Source organism: Lactuca saligna, chromosome 9 (assembly GCF_052625555.1).
Source record: "Lactuca saligna cultivar CGN05327 chromosome 9, ASM5262555v1, whole genome shotgun sequence".
NCBI classification, from domain to species: domain Eukaryota; kingdom Viridiplantae; phylum Streptophyta; class Magnoliopsida; order Asterales; family Asteraceae; genus Lactuca; species Lactuca saligna.
In genome coordinates this window covers 144,406,107-144,424,570 of record NC_136425.1, presented here as the reverse complement: position 1 = coordinate 144,424,570, position 18,464 = coordinate 144,406,107, and the positions used below count along the sequence as shown (strand labels likewise).

General features: G+C 41.1%; 1 protein-coding gene across 4 annotated transcripts; it reads right to left on the bottom strand.

Annotated features, from left to right (window-relative positions):
- Positions 1-2,572: 2,572 nt before the first annotated feature.
- Positions 2,573-9,306, bottom strand: LOC145017470 (uncharacterized). Of its 4 annotated transcripts, none has more exons than XM_078975501.1 (4): positions 8,994-9,306; positions 8,838-8,916; positions 6,404-6,549; positions 2,573-4,625 (listed from the first exon to the last, which is right to left on the bottom strand). In XM_078975501.1, the coding sequence occupies exon 4, from the start codon at positions 4,622-4,624 to the stop codon at positions 2,573-2,575; it is 2,052 nt and encodes a 683-aa protein (XP_078831627.1). In that variant the 5' UTR covers position 4,625; positions 6,404-6,549; positions 8,838-8,916; positions 8,994-9,306. The 4 variants fall into 4 exon arrangements, 2 of the variants coding, with proteins under 2 accessions (XP_078831627.1, XP_078831626.1); XM_078975500.1 differs by having other exon boundaries at positions 9,009-9,306; XR_013666530.1 differs by lacking the exon at positions 2,573-4,625 and adding an exon at positions 5,701-5,815 and having other exon boundaries at positions 9,009-9,306.
- Positions 9,307-18,464: the final 9,158 nt, after the last annotated feature.

Genomic DNA, 18,464 nt, shown 5'->3' with positions numbered 1-18,464 from the left:
AACTTAGCCCAAATCAAATTAATTAACATACCGGAAACGGGTCGTTACAATTCTCCCCCACTTGTTTCAGACTTCGTCCTCGAAGTCTGCTACGGCTGGATCTGCGAATAACTCCGGGTAGTGCGTTCTCATTTCTTCTTCAGCCTCCCATGTCCATTCAGACCCCCTTCCGATGCTGCCACTGCACCTTTACCAGCTGAATTACCTTGTTCCTCAAGGTCTTGGTCTTCCGTTCCAAAATTGCTATCGGCTTCTCGATATAATTCAAGCCGCTATCGACCTGGATATCCTCCAAGGGAACGACCGCTGTCTCGTCCACTAAACACTTCCTCAACTGCGACACGTGGAAGGTGTTGTGTATCAAACTGAGCTCCTCAGGAAGATCTAACCGGTAAGCAACCCGACCCACCCGGGCCAAAACCCTGAAAGGACCAATAAATCTGGGGCCCAATTTGCCCCTCTTCCGGAACCTGATGACACCTTTCCAAGGTGAGACTTTCAGAAGAACCATGTCTCCCACCTGGAACTCCAAGTCTGAACGCCTCTTGTCGGCGTAGCTCTTCTGCCGACTCTGCGCAGTCTGCAGTCTACTACGGACCTGCTGGATCAGTTCCGTTGTCTTGAGCACCACTTCGGTGCTCCCCATGACCCGCTGACCGACCTCGCCCCAACAAATCGGGGTCCTGCACTTCCTTCCATATAACATTTCAAAAGGAGGTCGATCAATGCTCGCATGATAGCTGTTGTTATACGAGAATTCCGCTAAGGGAAGATACGTATCCCAACAGCCCCCAAAATCCAGAACACATGCCCTAAGCATGTCCTCGAGAGTCTGAATCGTCCTCTCGCTCTGCCCGTCAGTCTGAGGATGAAAAGCGGTGCTGAAAAGGAGACGAGTACCCATCTCGTCGTGAAACCGCTTCCAGAATCTGGACGTGAAGCGAACATCTCGGTCCGACACTACCGATACCGGCACTCCATGACGTGCCACAATCTCTCGCACATAGATATCGGCTAACCTTTCCGCCGATATACTCTCCTGGATCGGAATAAAATGGGCACTCTTCGTCAACCGATCCACCACTACCCATATCGAATCTACTCCACGTGCGGTCCTGGGAAGTTTGGTGATAAAATCCATGGTGATGTCCTCCCATTTCCACACGGGAATATCCAACGGCTGCATCTTGCCGTGAGGTCTCTGGTGCTCCGCCTTGACCTTCCGGCAGGTCAAGCACCTCTCAACGTACCAAGCGACGTCCCGCTTCATGCAGGGCCACCAATAATCAGGTCGAAGATCTCGATACATCTTCGTCGCCCCTGGATGGATAGAAAATCGAGACTTATGAGCCTCGTCCATCAATACCTGCCGTACCCCACCCCAGTACGGTACCCACACCCTACCATGAAGCGTCATTAAACCCCGACTGTCGTAGTCGAACGAAGCTACTCGACCCACTATCCTCTCGCACTTCTGCCTCTCCTCCTTGAGACCCTCCATCTGAGCCTCCTTGATCCGCTCCAACAAAGGAGTGATTACCGTCATCCTCATACACAAATCCCTGATAGGGGCCGCCGACACCTTACGGCTCAGGGCATCGGCCACCACGTTGGCCTTCCCTGGATGATACAGGATCTCACAGTCATAGTCCTTCAGCACGTCCAACCATCTCCTCTGTCTCATATTCAAACTCGGCTGATCCATAAGGTATCGTAAACTCTTGTGGTCCGTGTAGATAGTACAGCGGACCCCATACAGGTAATGCCTCCAAATCTTGAGGGCAAATACAACTGCCCCCAGCTCCAAGTCGTGGGTAGGATAATTAGCCTCGTGAGGCTTCAACTGTCTCGAGGTATAAGCCACCACATGGCCTCGCTGCATCAACACTGCTCCCATACCTGTGATCGAAGCATCACAATAGACCACGAAATCCTCAACACCCTCTGGCAAGGTAAGGATCGGAGCCTCGCACAATCTCTGCCTGAGAGTCTCGAATGCCGCCTGCTGCTCAGGCCCCCAACGAAAAACTACCGACTTCTTGGTTAGTCGGGTGAGCGGCACTGCTATCTTGGAGAAATCCTGAATAAACCTCCGATAATACCCTGCCAATCCTAGGAAGCTCCGAATCTCAGATGGAGACCTCGGGACCTCCCACTGCATCACGGCCTCAATCTTGGCCGGGTCAACCAAAATACCCTTCTGATTAACGAGATGCCCAAGAAACTGCACCTCGCGTAACCAGAACTCGCACTTGGAGAACTTAGCGAACAGTCTCTCCCTCCTCAAAGTCTCCAACACCTCCCGCAGGTGCTCCTCGTGCTGTCCCTGCGTCTTGGAATACACCAAGATGTCATCGATGAACACTATCACTGACCGATCCAGCATCGGTCTGCACACGCGGTTCATGAGATCCATGAACGCGGCTGGGGCATTGGTGAGCCCAAATGGCATCACCACAAACTCATAATGACCATACCGGGTCCTGAAAGCAGTCTTCTGTACATCCTCATCCCTGACCCTCATCTGGTGGTAACCAGAGCGTAGGTCGATCTTGGAGAACCAAGACGCTCCCTAGAGCTGATCAAACAAGTCATCTATCCTCGGAAGTGGGTAACGGTTCTTCACCGTTACCTTGTTCAACTCCCGGTAATCAATACACATCCGATGCGACCCGTCTTTCTTCCTCACAAATAAGATCGGCGCTCCCCAAGGTGAACTGCTCGGTCGAATGAAACCCTTGTCTAACAGCTCCTGAAGCTGTGTAGACAACTCCTGCATCTCAGGGGGAGCAAGTCGATATGGTGCTTTGGCTATCGGAGCCGCACCAGGAACCAGGTCGATCCTGAACTCAACCTGCCTCTCAGGAGGTATCCCCGGCAAATCCTCGGGAAACACATCCGGGTAATCTCGAACAATAGGAACATCATCGATCGTCGTCTTGCCCTTATCCCGGGCATCCAAGACGTAGGCTACATAACCGGCGCAACCCTGCTGAACGTAGCGCCTCGCCCTAGCGGCAGAGCAGAAGGTCAATCCTCGCTGGGGCCTCTCGCCCTGAACCACTATCTCTCCCCCGCTGGGAGTGCGAACCCTCACTAGCTGAAGCTCACAATCAATCACCGCCCCATTGGGGCTTAGCCAATCCATTCCCACAATAACTTTATTCCCGCGCAGGGGAATCGGAACCAAATCCACTGAAAACTGCTCCTCAAATATCTGAAGGGAACACCCTCTATATACTTTGTCGACCCTCACGGTCCTATCATCTGCTATCTCAACCTCTAATGGACAATCCAGTCCCCCCGGAGCTCTGCTAAATCTCTTGCTAAGCGCAAGCGATACAAATGATCGGGTGGCCCCCGAGTCAAACAATACCAAAGCAGGGATGCCGTTCACCGAGAACGACCCCGTCACCACATCAGGAGTCGCTCGCGCCTCCTCTGCTGTCATCTGAAATGCCCTGCTCTTCGCCACCGGCGCATCAGCTCGGCCCTGACGGCCATCCGTGATCCTCAAAGTAGCAGGGGCGGGTGCATGCACCTTCCCTGCTGCAGCTAAACTAGGACACTGGGACCTTTTGTGTCCCCTCTGATTGCACTGAAAGAAAATCAGATCCGATGCTGTAACCGTAGTGGCAGGGGCCGTACAATCCCTACTCATATGCCCGGTCCGACCGCACTTGTAGCAGCCGGAACTCCCTGCCTTGCACGCCCCCTCGTGCAACCTCCCACACTTGCCACATCGACCGTGGCTCTGCTGACCCCTGGACCTGTGATCTGAAACCTTGGGCTTTTTGCCCACACTGCCTGCACCCGAAACCGCCTCCGGTTTCCTCTTCCTATCCATCTCGAGATCAATCTCCCTCTCTCTGGCTCTAGCAATCATGTCGTCCAGTGTTTTGCAACTGGACCGGCTCACAAACATACGAATGTCGCTCCGCAACATCTCGTGATAACGGGCCTTCTTCATCTCCTCATCTGCTGCATACTGAGGAACAAGAAGGGCCCGCTCCCTGAACTTAGCGGTGATCTCCGCCACTGTCTCGGTAGTCTGGGTAAGATCCTGGAACTCCCTGGCTAACTGTTGCACCTCAATGACCGGTGCGAACTCCGCTCTGAACCTGGTAGAGAAATCAGCCCAGGTCATGGCATCCAATGCCGCATCATCCCCGATGGTATGTCCTACCTCCTCCCACCAGTCACGTGCCCTGTCCTTCAGGAGACAGGACGCCAATCTGACCTTGTCCCCCTCGGGACATCTGCTAGTGCGGAATGCATTGGCCACATCCGCCAACCACCTGGTACTCGCTATGGGGTCCCGTGCCTCGTGATAGTCAGGAGCCCCGCATGCCCTGAACTCCCTGAAAGTGAGTGTGCGCGACCCCAACACGGCCGCCATCTCAGTACGGAAGGTACTCAGTCTCTCATCCATCATCTCCAAAATGCCCTCCTTGATCGAACCGAAGATCACAGGAGTCTGCTCAAGTATGATGCGAGTAATCTCAGAAGAAAGGAACTCTCTGGTTTGCTCATCCATCTGTCCGACCTCCGGGTCGGATCCCGATCCTGATCCTCCTCCGGCATCTGAACTGCCGGCTGCTGGCCTCGGACGCAAAACTACCATTCTGAAACATATCATAACAACGTCAGAACATTAAAATATTTCAAGGGATCATGATACGACTACTAGCTTCCTGGTCTAATCTTGGCCTTCCTTGATTCGAGTACGGATCCTCTGCTTCCAGTAGTATGGGCCCCTACTACCTTCCACATCTATCCGTACTTTCCTCAAGAACTGCCTCGACTTCCCCAAGTCACTTCTACCGCTGCTATTCTCTGCTACTCTCACCCTAGGCTTGCCCTAGAGAAAACTCGAGCTCAATACGACTGGTCCTCAGCTGCTGTAGGTCTCCTTGCACTGCCAGTTAGCCATCACCTGAACACCATCACATGTGATGAGGATCGGATAATCCTTCAAGTAAAAGATCCGTCCCTACAACGGTTGGACTCAAACAAGAGCTGCGCAGTAGGGCCAGTTCCAGCACTCTGGGATTATTCAAACCTGATTACATGTGGTGTGACGTGTCCACCTAATGGCTAACTCCCATTACTCGGAATCCCACTAAGCACAAAGCAAGCAGCATTCGGACAAGGGAAACAGACTCACGCAAGCTATTCTTATAACAAGAAACTGCACTAGCATAGGATGCTAAGCTCATACTATCAGGCATAACCTAAACAGGCTATCCTACTGCTGTCTACTCAATTCTAGCATGCAATATTCATAGAGCTGTAACACATAAGCAGGCACATAAGGCATTCTCCTACACCCTTAGTCCTATTCTAGCATGCTGTTCTACTAAACTGAAATTGAACAAATAACTTGTATGGGTAATTTGGGAGTACTTACTTGAGCTCGGTTGACCGCATGCACACACCTCTATCTTAGAACAATTCTTTTCCTTCTAAGTGTTTTCAAAATTCTTTTGTAAAAACATTTTATGAAAAAAATCTTTTATTTCCCCTTAGTTTGAGTTCAGATACACCCGAGAGTGTATCCGAATCCCTCAAACCAGGGCTCTGATACCAACTTGAAACGACCCAAAAATTTCGTTTTTAATACCATCAAAACTATAATCAGAGTATCATATAAATAAACCATGCGTGATATGCCCCAAAATATAATAAAGTACTGTGCGGAAACTGTAACATACTATATCCAAAAACAACAACTAAATCAAATCCAGACTAAAGCTGAAACGGTGGTGTGTGCGATGCCGTCACCCAGAGCTCTTCCCTTTGCTTGCGGAAGTACCTGAAACCAAAACTGAAACTGTAAGCACGAAGCTTAGTGAGCTCCCCCAACTTACCACATACCATACAACAACATATAAACACATATTGGGCCTTGCCCACTGCATCGGGCCGGGGCCCGGAAACTGCATCGGACCGAAGTCCGGAACTGACTGGGACCTTGTCCCCTGCATCGGACCAAAGTCCGGAACTAACTGCATCGGACCGGAGTCCGGAACTAACTGCATCGGACCGAAGTCCGGAACTGACTGCATCGGACCGGAGTCCGGAACTGGCTGCATCGGACCGAAGTTCGGAACTGACTGCATCGGACCGAAGTCCGGAACTGACTGGGACCGTGTCCCCTGCATCGGACCGGAGCCCGGAACTGACTGAGCATAGCATAGCATATCATAACAAACATACTGCATACTGCATCGGGCCGCAGCCCGGAACATAAAACACATAACACATAGCACATGAATTATGTCTGAACCACGAAGGCATCAAACATACTAACTACTACATCGGACCGAAGTCCGGAAACTACTATTAACTGGACGGGCCGACATTGTGGCCTTAGACCCGCCCCTACGGGAAGGAAACTCACCTCGTAAGCTAGCGGATGAGTGTGTGGCTCGGAAAGCTAACGGCTGCTGCTCCTGAATCTCCTCGGCTCAATAAGTTCACACTTGATCTTGGATCTTGGCACTAGAACTCGTTTCCTTGCTTCCTTCTTCTTCTCCTTCTTCACCCCTTCACAAAATGGAACAAGATCACTTATAAGCTCACAAGAGGAAGGTTTAGGGTTTCTCACAGTGCTCTCAGGGGGAAAGTGACGAGATGGAGGCTATAATGGGGTTTAAATAGTGAGCAAACCCGGGGAGTTAGGGTTTCACCCAGACGGACGGACTCGCCGAGTCCAGGATATGGACTCGCCGAGTCGTCGGCTCCCGCGTGCACAAGATGCGCGACCCGACTCGGCGAGTCAGGCTAGAACTCGCCGAGTCCCTCTTGAAAACTTTAGCCCAAATCAAATTAATTAACATACCGGAAACGGGTCGTTATATGATGCCTGTTAGCCTAAGGTTTTCCTTATATGAGATTGACATCATTACTGTAGTTACTTGTGTATGTATCACAATTGTATATAATTAAGATCTTATAGCCTGAGAATGTTTGATATGGCCTTATATTCTATTCTTGTTGGTTAAGGCTTAGGGTAGGATTGAATATTCAAAAGACTATAGGGTCCAGCGTTATGTATGACTAGCATACACTAGTGCTATAGGGGTTGGTGGAAGTTTCATGGATGGGTGGGTAGTGAGAGGCCGGGAGGACAATTATGAGATATTTAGCATTTCTCTAGGAGTGATGATTTAGCACTCGCTATGTATATGTATATTATTATTATTATTCAATATAAAAAAAGAATTTTTTTTTCAACAAAAATAAACAAAAATAAAAACGAAAAAAAAGTGAAATAAGATTTCAGCAATATATAATCAATATTTTACCAAGAAAAGAAGAAGAAGAAGAGGTAGGAAGAGGCAAAACAAGTGTTGCGCCAAGAAAAACATGCACAAATGTTTTTTAATCCGAAGACTTCTGAAAAACAAACAACTGTAAGATGAAAAGTGTTGCGCGTGTGCTGCGCCGCGCAACAATAAAAAGTCTGAAAATGTTTTTTTTACAAAAAACAAAAACATCATGTAACACTTCAACTATGATATGCTTTTAGTGGTCTTTTTTAGATTTACATGGTTTGTAGGGTATGTATATATATATATATATATATATATATATATATATATATATATATATATATATATATATATATATATATATATATATATATATATATATAGGTTCTAAATAACGTAAGACGTGACTTGACGGCAATGTCAAGCCTCAAGCTTTTTTGAGCCTTGGCGCAGGGGGGAACTAGAAAGTTTCGTAAAGGGTAGCACAAAATATTAAAAAACCGTTGTACAACCAGTGTACCACCGCGATAACCGCTATTTAAAATCCTGGCCTTTGGCTGCTATTTGATTTTTTTCCATTATAATTGCCTAGTGAACGACACTCCAACACATTAATAAAGAACTACAACATATTTTAAGTTTGATCCACAAAAACACAGCTTGATGCATTAGATAAAATAATGATCTCCAACTCCAAATGAGTTCTGCCACCATCGACACTAAGGTTCCTATAATTTGAATTTGTAGTTACGATTACAACCAAAGATCAACAAAGCAAACCATTACACAACTTTATAACTGAATTGTCCCTGGAAGATTCAAAGACTATATTAAAGACAACGTAATTATAAATAAACCTACAATCTCACATAGTAACAAAAACAAAAATTAAAGAAAACCTTGAATAGTAGTATACTTGTTTTGGAAGTTTCAAACATCATCAAGAATTATGCAATATTTATCATCAAGAATTTTTCTGCAGCCATCTATCATCAAGAGTTATATAACATTTATTAAGAATTGCATTCAAACAATGACAACATTGTAGCAACAAGATTTTGTATGCAATATCTATCATCAATAATACCTAAATTTATAGCAGAAGATCTCCAAACCGTAACCAGCAGGACAAAAAACTTCAACCAAATTAGTGTTTCTCTACAAATCAAATCAATTTGGATGTTGACTTTAATCATTTTAACTCTCCCTAGTTTGGTATTCTAACATCAAAGAAATGATTTTTTTTAGCATCTTAACAGTTTAATGTTCATGAAAAAGTTGTACATTAATCAAACACCTTACGGGCAAAGTCTTCATGAACACAATTTTCAAGTAATTATTGATTTGGAACCAGACCCATAACACAAATAAACAAACTCACATCATTTATCAAACACATATAAAGCCCCAATTAAGAAGATATCATATTGCCTTTGTTTTGGAGAAAAAGGAGAAACCTAAACTATGATCAGACTAACTAATTACTATTTAAAAATTAGCATCTACATATATAAATCAAAAATGGAAATTGACTAAATTGTAAAGGGATTGAAGAATTACTAGAAATCGGTTTGCAGAAATCAGAGCATTGTTTTGTAGAAATCGTTTGTGATTTTGATTATGCTTGCAATTTGAACCACTGATATTTACAAATAGGGCAAAATCAGAAGATGCATCTCATGAAGGTAATGGAATAAAAAAAATCAAGGGGCACACTTGAATGAATTATACATGTTTTGAGGGAATCCGATCACCACTGGATAGCTTCTTTCCTTTCCGAAATCAACCAAATATTTATATTTTCATTCACTATAAATACATGATTCATTTCTTTCTATGATTCCTCCATAGCAAATAGCACCATGATGATTTAGGGTTTCTGGTGAGCTTTTGAGGTATACAAATTTATTTGAGGAGTATCACTTGACATACATTCAATTGATGTGCCTTATCCTACCTTCTTCTTGGGAATTTTTGAGGGGTAGCCCGTGCTACCCCTGGCTCTTAATTGGTTCCCCCCTTGCCTTGGCGAGTCACACCGTTGTAAGGCATGAGTTAAGATAAGAATTTTCTATATAATTAATATTTTTATATGTATTTTCAATTATTATTCATTTTTACGCACATATATGAGTTAATGCGGCATTTTGGTAAAGCTTGACGGCAAGTGCAAACCTTGGAGTCGTGGCGCGCCATGACGGAGCCATGACGAGCTTTTTAGAACCTTGATATATATATATATATATATATATATATATATATATATATATTGTGATCCCAAAAAAAAAGTTTTAATTTTTTAAAATAACAAGAATAATCTAATAAATAAAAGAAAAGCAAAAACAACAAAAACAATAAGAGAAAGAAACAACAAATTGATGTGAAATTAAAAGGTAAATAAATGATTAGACTGAGGTTAACGGGGTAAAAATGGTAAAACCGGGGGGGGGGGGGGGGGGGGGGGGGGTGTTATAGCACACCCCATGATTAATTAGTAGTAAATAGGCATAGTGAATGTTTAGTTGTGCATTAAGAAAAAAAAATTAATATTTCTCTTTCTGAGAAATACTGTGACACAACCTCTTTGAAATCTATCTTCTGAGAAATATTTTGATTCTGTTGAAAATTTATAGTATCTATATGTTTCTCATAGGGTGATGCTAAAAAAAACCTCTTTTGAGGGTTTTTTTATTATTTTTTTCGTATTAGTCTAATCAATCAAATTTCTAATTAATCAAACTTAATATAATATTTTTATTTTTAATTACTTAATTTATGTTAATGTAACTGTGTTATTTTTAATTATGTTATTTTTAATTTCTTGATACCTATAGTGAATTCCAAAAAAGAAAAATAAGTTTTAATTTTTTTAAATAACAAGAGTAATCTAATAAATAAGAGAAAATAAAAAACAAAAAAAGGATAGAAACTAAAAAATGGTATCAAATTAAAAGGTAAATGATTAATTAGATTCTTTTTAAAATAAAATAATAAAAATAATCTAATAAATAAAAGAAAATTAAAAAAAATAGAAAAACTAAAAGGAATATGAAAAAAAAATGATATCAAATTAAAAGGTAAATGATTAATTAGATTGAGATGAGTAGGGTGAAAATGGTAAAAAAAAAAAGGTAATTATAACAACCCTTAAATATTCCAAACATTCTTTTTTGTGATTCACAGACATATATGCATCATGGCAGAAACTCTTGGGCCTTAGGTGGTTATATTAGTAATCGCATCTAATAGCTAGATCAAAGAGTTAGGCCCAATTACTTGGCCTGAAATAGTCGAACAAAAAATGGGTGTTTTGCTTTGCGCCACATTTGGTTTGGCTTTGCCACTATATCTTTCCTCTCTTGATTGCATTACTATTTCTCACATAACCTACGTTTAATTTTTGTCCACAAGTATTATGGTCAAGTAGAAGTAGTAGTTGTACCTAGGTTATAAATGAATACGAATGACAATTTGTTCATATTCGTTCGTTTATATTAGTCCAACGAACGAATAAGCGAACATGTTTTCTTGTTCATGTTATATTGTTTATTTTCGTTCGTTTAATAAATTATATTGTTCATGTTTATGAACATGTTAAACGACATAAACGAACGAACAAACACAAATGAATGGAGACAAAAAAAAAACATAATTTAATATATATGAACATAAACGAACATATAATATAGTAATGTAATCAAACACGATTGAACATAAAAAGAACTTAAATAAACGACCATAAAATAACGCAAACAAACGAACATAACTGAACGAATGAAACTATTGTTTGTGTTTAGTCATTTAACTAAACTAACGAGAATTTATGTTTATGCTTGTTTATTTATTAAATAAACAAATATAAACGAACTTTCTGTCGAACGGTTGACGAACAATTCGTTGAATGTTCAGTTCATTTACAACCTAATTGTACCATACCAAAATTTGATGACTAACCAATAAAAATACTCAATTCTAGCAAAATTTGAATTTTTATTATTTTGTATAATATATATATCAAATTAAGGATAAACACCATCAAAAGAAAATTTAAATAGCCAATTTCTATTTTAAATAACATGCTTTGCGGTTAACTTTCAAAGCTCTATATTTTAAGTTTGACCTAAGCTTTGATCATCAAGACTCAAGACTTTCATATTCAAGGCAACAACTTAGTTTATGTTTTATAGCTATTTTATTTTTCTAAGTTTTTCAGAATAACTGTTTGGCAAACTAAAAAGTAAATTATAAACTTTAAAAAAAATAATAAAAAAAATTAGAGTAGTTTTTTTAAACCAATTTATTTTTCAGCTAGCAACTTTAATTACAAACAAATATTTATAACCATGTTTAGCAAAAATGGCTTCACATTAGGTACTCTAAACGAGTTGCAAATATTAAGGTGCTGTTTGTTTTTTTGAAGCAAAAATCCATAAAGTCTGCGGACCATCTTTGCAACTCTCTGCTGTAGAAGAGGTGGACCAAACGACTGCATATTGTAATAAGAAACGTGTTTGTTTTTTTCACATCTGCATACAGCTGCAGATATTAAAAAATTAAAATAAATTGATTTTATAATCCGAAAATAGTTTTTTTTAATACCGGAAATTTAATAATTTATGATTTTTCGGCAAGAATTTATGATATTTCAATAAAAAAATAATGATATTTTAACAAAAAAAATAAAGATATTTTATCATAAAATAATGATATTTCATCAACAAATTATTATTATTCAATATAAAAAAAGGAATTTTTTTTCACAAAAAAAAAACAAAAAAAAAACGAAAAAAAAAATGTGAAATAAGATTTCAGTAATATATAATCAATGTTTTAACAAGAAAATAAGAAGATGTTGGAAGAGGCAAAACAAGTGTTGTGCCAAGAAAAACACGTGCAAATGTTTTTTAATCCGAAAACTTCTGAAAAACAAACAACTGTAAGATGAAAAATGTTACGCATGTGCTGCGCCGTGCAACAATAAAAAATCTAAAAATATTTTTTTTTTACAAAAAAACAAAAACATCATCTAACACTTCAACTATGATATGCTTTTAGTGGTCTTTTTTAGATTTACATGGTTAGTCGGATATTTTGTGATAAGATAGGGGGATTTTAATGGTACACCTATAAGGTGGTTTTATAGCTGCGTCTATTTTGACATTCTATGTCTTTCACGTCTTATCATTCCTTTTACTTTTTTTTTAAACACTTTTAATATTTACAATGTATGCTATTGTGCGCTAAAATATCAAATTTACAATAGTGGCACCTGAATTAATGGAATACAGTGGACTTTTTGTTAATTGCAATTTATAATTTATATTTCTAACAATTATAGTCCTTTAAGTTTTATATGATTACATTAATATTATTTAAAATGTTTCTCATTTTGTACATATTTAATCCTTAATATATTTTTACATATTCAGTAACAAAATATATACAAATAAAAAAATATATTATCTTTTTAAATTTTAAGTCATTAACCTAATTTTATAATATAATATTTTTGTCTTTATTTAATTTATTAATTTTTTATTATATTTTGTCTATATATTATTATAAAATACATTTTTTCTATATACTGTTATAAAATACGTTTTCTCATTGGTTGAAAAGCAAGACGATACACATGATCCATTTGCGTTTTCGTGGGAAAATTTGAAAAAAAATTTATAGACTACAACCAAACAACAGATGATGTACAATACAACATGCAAGTTAGCCTCGTCTGCAGTTTCAGTGGCAAGTTTTAGATAGCGACTAATTTTTAATTGAAGAAATTATCACTGTAGCCCAACTATCTTTTGTATTTTGGTTTAAATGCTCTCTTGTGACTATTTTTTGCTTTTAAAGGGCTTATACTTGTAAATGATCGGTCACTTTTTAACACCCCGTTTCGAGCAAAATGAAGATCTATCTTCGTGTAAACAGCCATATCAATGATTATGTTGGTTGATTTGAACGAGGAGGAGTTTAAGAAGCGGATTCATGCGAAGAACGATTTGAGAAAAGGATAGTAGAATAAAGTAAATGAAAATGACACTTCAGGAGGGTTTAAACGAATATTAGGTTTTCATTTACTCACACACACGTGACAATGACATAGCATCTTTAATCTACTTTGCAATGACATGACATAAATAAAGTGTTGTAAATAACAAACTAATAGACGCGCAAGGAAACCGACAAATAATATTGAGAGTTATATATCGATTAGTTGCGAATAATAGATCCAATTATTATTATATTTACCGAGTTTCGTCCAGAAACCAGATCTATCCTTCTCGATTACATTCGATTATAAGAAAGGTAGAAGAAGACTGTCCTATTATTGGACGAATTAAACACAAGATAGAAAAGTAAAACCGACCTGTTGATTGCTGATCTTGATCTTGAAACAACTGCACGGATCAGACTTCTGTCCTTAAAGGTTTTTACTTCGCTTGTACTGGCTGTAAGCAACAGAGTAAAACCCCATGATTTAATGCAGCTTTATCGATAGTCCAACAACACTGGAAATCGATAAACACAAAAACCGACTAATTGGAAACTAGGGAAAAACGCAGAGAGGGAGGGAGGAAGCTTTCAGATTTCGAGAGTATCCATATGGCTCCTAGGGAGCTGTATTTATAGGTATCGTAACCCTAGAAGGCATCAAACGGGCCCCCATAGGCCGGCCCCAGAAACCCTAGGGCGACAGCTTGCTCTCCAAGCAAGCCGTTTCCTGATCCTTCTAGAATACCCTGACTTGGCCTCTACGAAGTCAACGGCGGCCAACCATTTGACCGGATCAGTCAAACCGGCTTGACCCGAACTCGTCAAAAATAAAAGCTCCTCAGCTCCCAGCGACCGATGCATCGTGCGAAGTGCAAAGTGCGCCTAAATCGCCCCATTTCGCGCACTCGCGGCGTCAGCTAGTGCTAGGATAGGCTAGGCGCGCGCGTGGGCTTGGCCCATTCCTTCGATCCACTAAAGCCTTTGAAGGCTTACTAAGGGAATAGACTTATAAACCCACAAAAGTTTCTTCCCCCCGCCAATGTGGGATACAAAGGAAATTGCCAACTTGCAATTCCTTTATATATAAAGTTCCAACAATCCCCCACCAAGTTGGTAAGTTTCCTTTCACTCAGACAGATGATGTCACTTGGGTGTCACTAAGATTAAACCCTAGTTTAATGAGAACAAACAAGAAGAGACCGATTCAATGGTATCCTTATAGGTTTAAACCATGAACCTAAATGACCTCTCCGGTTTACCCCCACACATCACAAGTCATATTTGTGTTCTCCCTGAGCGCTATTATGTCCATGCGCTATAAATCCTTTTCATGACCCTCTAGAAGATAAACCACTAGTCTTCACTTGAGGCGGCACCACCTCTAGATCATATAGGCAAAGTTTTACAACATCTTCGTTGCTTAGATGTCTCCAAAACTATGTTAAGAGTCGTAACTCAACCTCGTTCTCGGCAACAACGTACTATCCTACCTCACATGGATCTATCATGAATGATAGTACCTTCTATCGATAGTGATTTCGTTGTTACCCGTTAAACTTGAAAATTAGGAGCACTAATGTCAAGTTGGGTTTCCATCACTAAACGATTCTATTGTGGTTTTAGACCCATGACTCTCGTGGTAGATGTAACCAAATCTCTCGTCAGAGGTTTGGTAAACGGATCTGCCAAGTTATTACTTGTCTTGACATAGACAACCTTGATGGTACCACTTTCAATTAGTTGTCTCACAAAATTGTGTCGCAGACCTACATGTCTTGACTTCCCATTATATACCGCATTATATACTTTAGACAGTGTGGCCTCACTATCACAGTACATGGGTATTGAAGGCATCGAAACATCCCACAAACGAATATCCATAAGTAGATCTCGAATTGCCTCTTTGCCAGCTGCTGCTAAGGCAATTAGCTCCGCTTCCTTCGTTGAATGAGCTATGCATGTTTGTTTCTTGCTCGCCCAAGAAATAGCACCACCAACTAGAGTATAAATCCAACCACTTGTTGATTTTGAATCACTAGTGTGATCAATCTAGCTGGCATCAGAATAACCTTCAAGTATTCCATTAGATGACGACTATGTCAACTCAAAAGTACTTGTCCTTTTCAGGTATCCTAGTACTCTACCCACTGCCTTCTAGTGCTCCGTCCCTGGATTAACTATGTACTGACTCAATTTGCTTACAACAAATGCGATGTCAAGTCGCGTGCAGTGAGTAGCATACATCATACTTCCTACTGCACTAGCATATTCCAATTGAGCCACTACTCGACCAGAATTCACCTTCAGTTTTACACTTGAATCAAAAGGAGTACTGAATTCCTTAATGTTCAAATGTTGAAACTATGTCAGAATTTTCTCTATGTAATGAGATTGACTTAGATAAATCTGACCACCTGTCCTCTTCACCTCGATACCAAGAATAGTATCTACTTCTCCAAGATCTTTCATCTTAAAGTTTGAGGATATGTATTTCTTTGTCTCAAGAATACCTTTTAGATGAATTCCAATGATCAGCATATCATCAACATAAAGACATATAACTACTATATAAGTAGGTGTATATTTAGAATAAATACACCTGTCAGCACTGTTGTGCTGAAAACCAAATGCTATCACAGTGGTATCAAATCTCTCATGCCACTGTTTGGGAGCTTGCTTCAATCCATACAAAGACTTAACAAGTCTACACACTTTGTTTTCTTGTCCAGGTATTACGAAACTTTCAGGTTGTTCCAGGTAAATCTCCTCTTTGAGATAACCATTCAAAAAGGCTGTCTTCACAAGTAACGACCCGTTCCCGGTATGTTGATTTATTGGTAATTATAGTGAGTTTTACAAGAGGGACTCGGCGAGTTCATAGCCTGACTCGCCGAGTAGGGTCGCGCCTGAGGGCACGCGTGAGCCGGGGACTCGGCGAGTCCATATCCCTGACTCGGCGAGTCCATCCGTCTGGGTGAAACCCTAAATCCCCGGGTTGCCCACTATTTATACCACCTTATAGCCCCCATTCTCGCCTCCCTCACCCTGAGAACGCAGTGATAGAACCCTAATCCTCCCTTGAAGAGCTTATATGTGTTTTGGTGCCATTTTGTGAAGGTGTGAAGAAGGAGAAGAAGGAAGAAGCAAGGAGAAGTGTTGTAGTGCAAAGATCCAAGGCCAAATCAGAGTTAATTGAGGTATTTTCGGAGTCCCATCTTGTTATATGCTTTAAACTTCCATTAGAGCTCTCCTAAGAGCTAGTTGATGCTTGTTCCAAGCCCTACACTTGCATGAACGTCTTATTGAGTCGAAATATCTATGGATCTGAATGTTGGGGTGTTGTAGAGCCCAGATCTACTGTCTTTTTGGAGTTATATTGCATGTTAACCATAGATCTACCCATTTTATGCATCTTTTAGCCTTATTTCCCTTATTCATGAGGTTGTGCACGTAAAGTTGGAAACTTTACGTGGTAAATCAGCTTATTGGACCCAGATCTATCAATTGTATGCATTGGATTCAAACAAAATCGAGTAAAAATCAGTTGCATGGCGGCAACTCGGCGAGTCGGGAAGAACGACTCGGCGAGTTGGGTCGCGAGTTCCCGATTCCTTCATTTTTACCAGTGTCGAGTGAACCCAGTGAGCTAGAGAGTGGACTCAGCGAGTTGAGGGTAAAACTCAGTGATGGAGGGACTCGGCGAGTTGTTCATCAACTCGGCGAGTCCAATGCAATCTTCTTGGGATCAAGAGCAACTCGTTGAGTCTGTTCATACGACTCGGCGAGTCGGATGAAGATTGTCTGAGTTCTTGGATCAAGAGGGTACTCGTCGAGTCGATGCCAGACTCGACGAGTGGCAGCGAGTAAGAGTGAAAAGTGAGAAGTAGGACTCGGCGAGTTGGGTGACCCAACTCGGCGAGTCAGCCCAAAAGAGAGTTGACTTTGACCGAGGGTAAAAGAGTCATTCTACCCCAAGCGCAGTGTTTAGTATTTGATTGAGTGTGTTTATGGACTTGTAGCCGAGGAGATTCAGGAGCAGCCGCCGTTAGCTTCCCGAGCCACACACTCAGCAGCCAGCTTACGAGGTGAGTTTCCTTCCAGTAGGAACGGGTCTAAGGCCACAATGCCGGCCCGTTCAGTTAGCAGTAGTTTCCGGATTTAGGTCCGATGCAGTAGTTAGTATGTTCGATGCCTTCGTGGCTCGAACAGGATTTTGTGTGCTATATGCGTTAAGTATTATGTGTTCCGGGCTACGGCCCGATGTAGTATGCCGTATATGTGTTTATGCTAGTTGATGTGTTATGCTATGCCATGTTCAGTCAGTCAGTTCCGGACTTCGGTCTGATGCAGTTAGTTCCGGACTTCGGTCCGATGCAGTTAGTTCCGGACATTGGTTCGATGCAGTTAGTTCCGGACTTCGGTCCGATGCAGTTAGTTCCGGACTTCGGTCCGATGCAGGGGACAAGGTCCCAGTTAGTTCCGGACTACGGTCCGATGCAGTTAGTTCCGGACTTCGGTCCGATGCAGGGGACAAGGTCCCGGTCAGTTCCGGAATTCGGTCCGATGCAGTTTCCGGGCTTCGGCCCGATGCAGTGGGCAAGGCCCAATATGTGTTTACATGTTACTGTATGGTATGTGGTAGTTTAGGGGAGCTCACTAAGCTTCGTGCTTACAGTTTCAGTTTGGTTTCAGGTACTTCCGCAAGCAAAGGGAAGAGCTCGGGGTGACAGCATCGCACACACCACAGCATAGCTTTTATCCTGGGGATGTCTTTTGATGTTTTGGATTGATGTTGTATGATACAGTTTTCCGCACAATATTTTATTATGTTTGGGGATACATCGCGTATGTTTTATGTTATGATACTTATTTTATGGGTTTGATTATATTGAAAAACGAAAATTTTTGGGTCGTGTTTTTGGGTCGTTTCAAGTTGGTATCAGAGCCCTGTTTGAGGGATTCGGATACACTTCCGGGTGTATCTGAACTCAAACTAAGGGAAATAAAAGATTTTAGTAAAATAAAAATGTTTTACAAAAAGAATTTTGAAAGCACTTAGAAAGAAAGAATTGTTTTTAACAAGATAGAGGTGTGTGCATGCGGTTAGCCGAGCTCAAGTAAGTACTCCCAAATTACCCATACAAGTTATTTGTTCAGTTTCAGTTTCAGTAGAACAACATGCTAGTA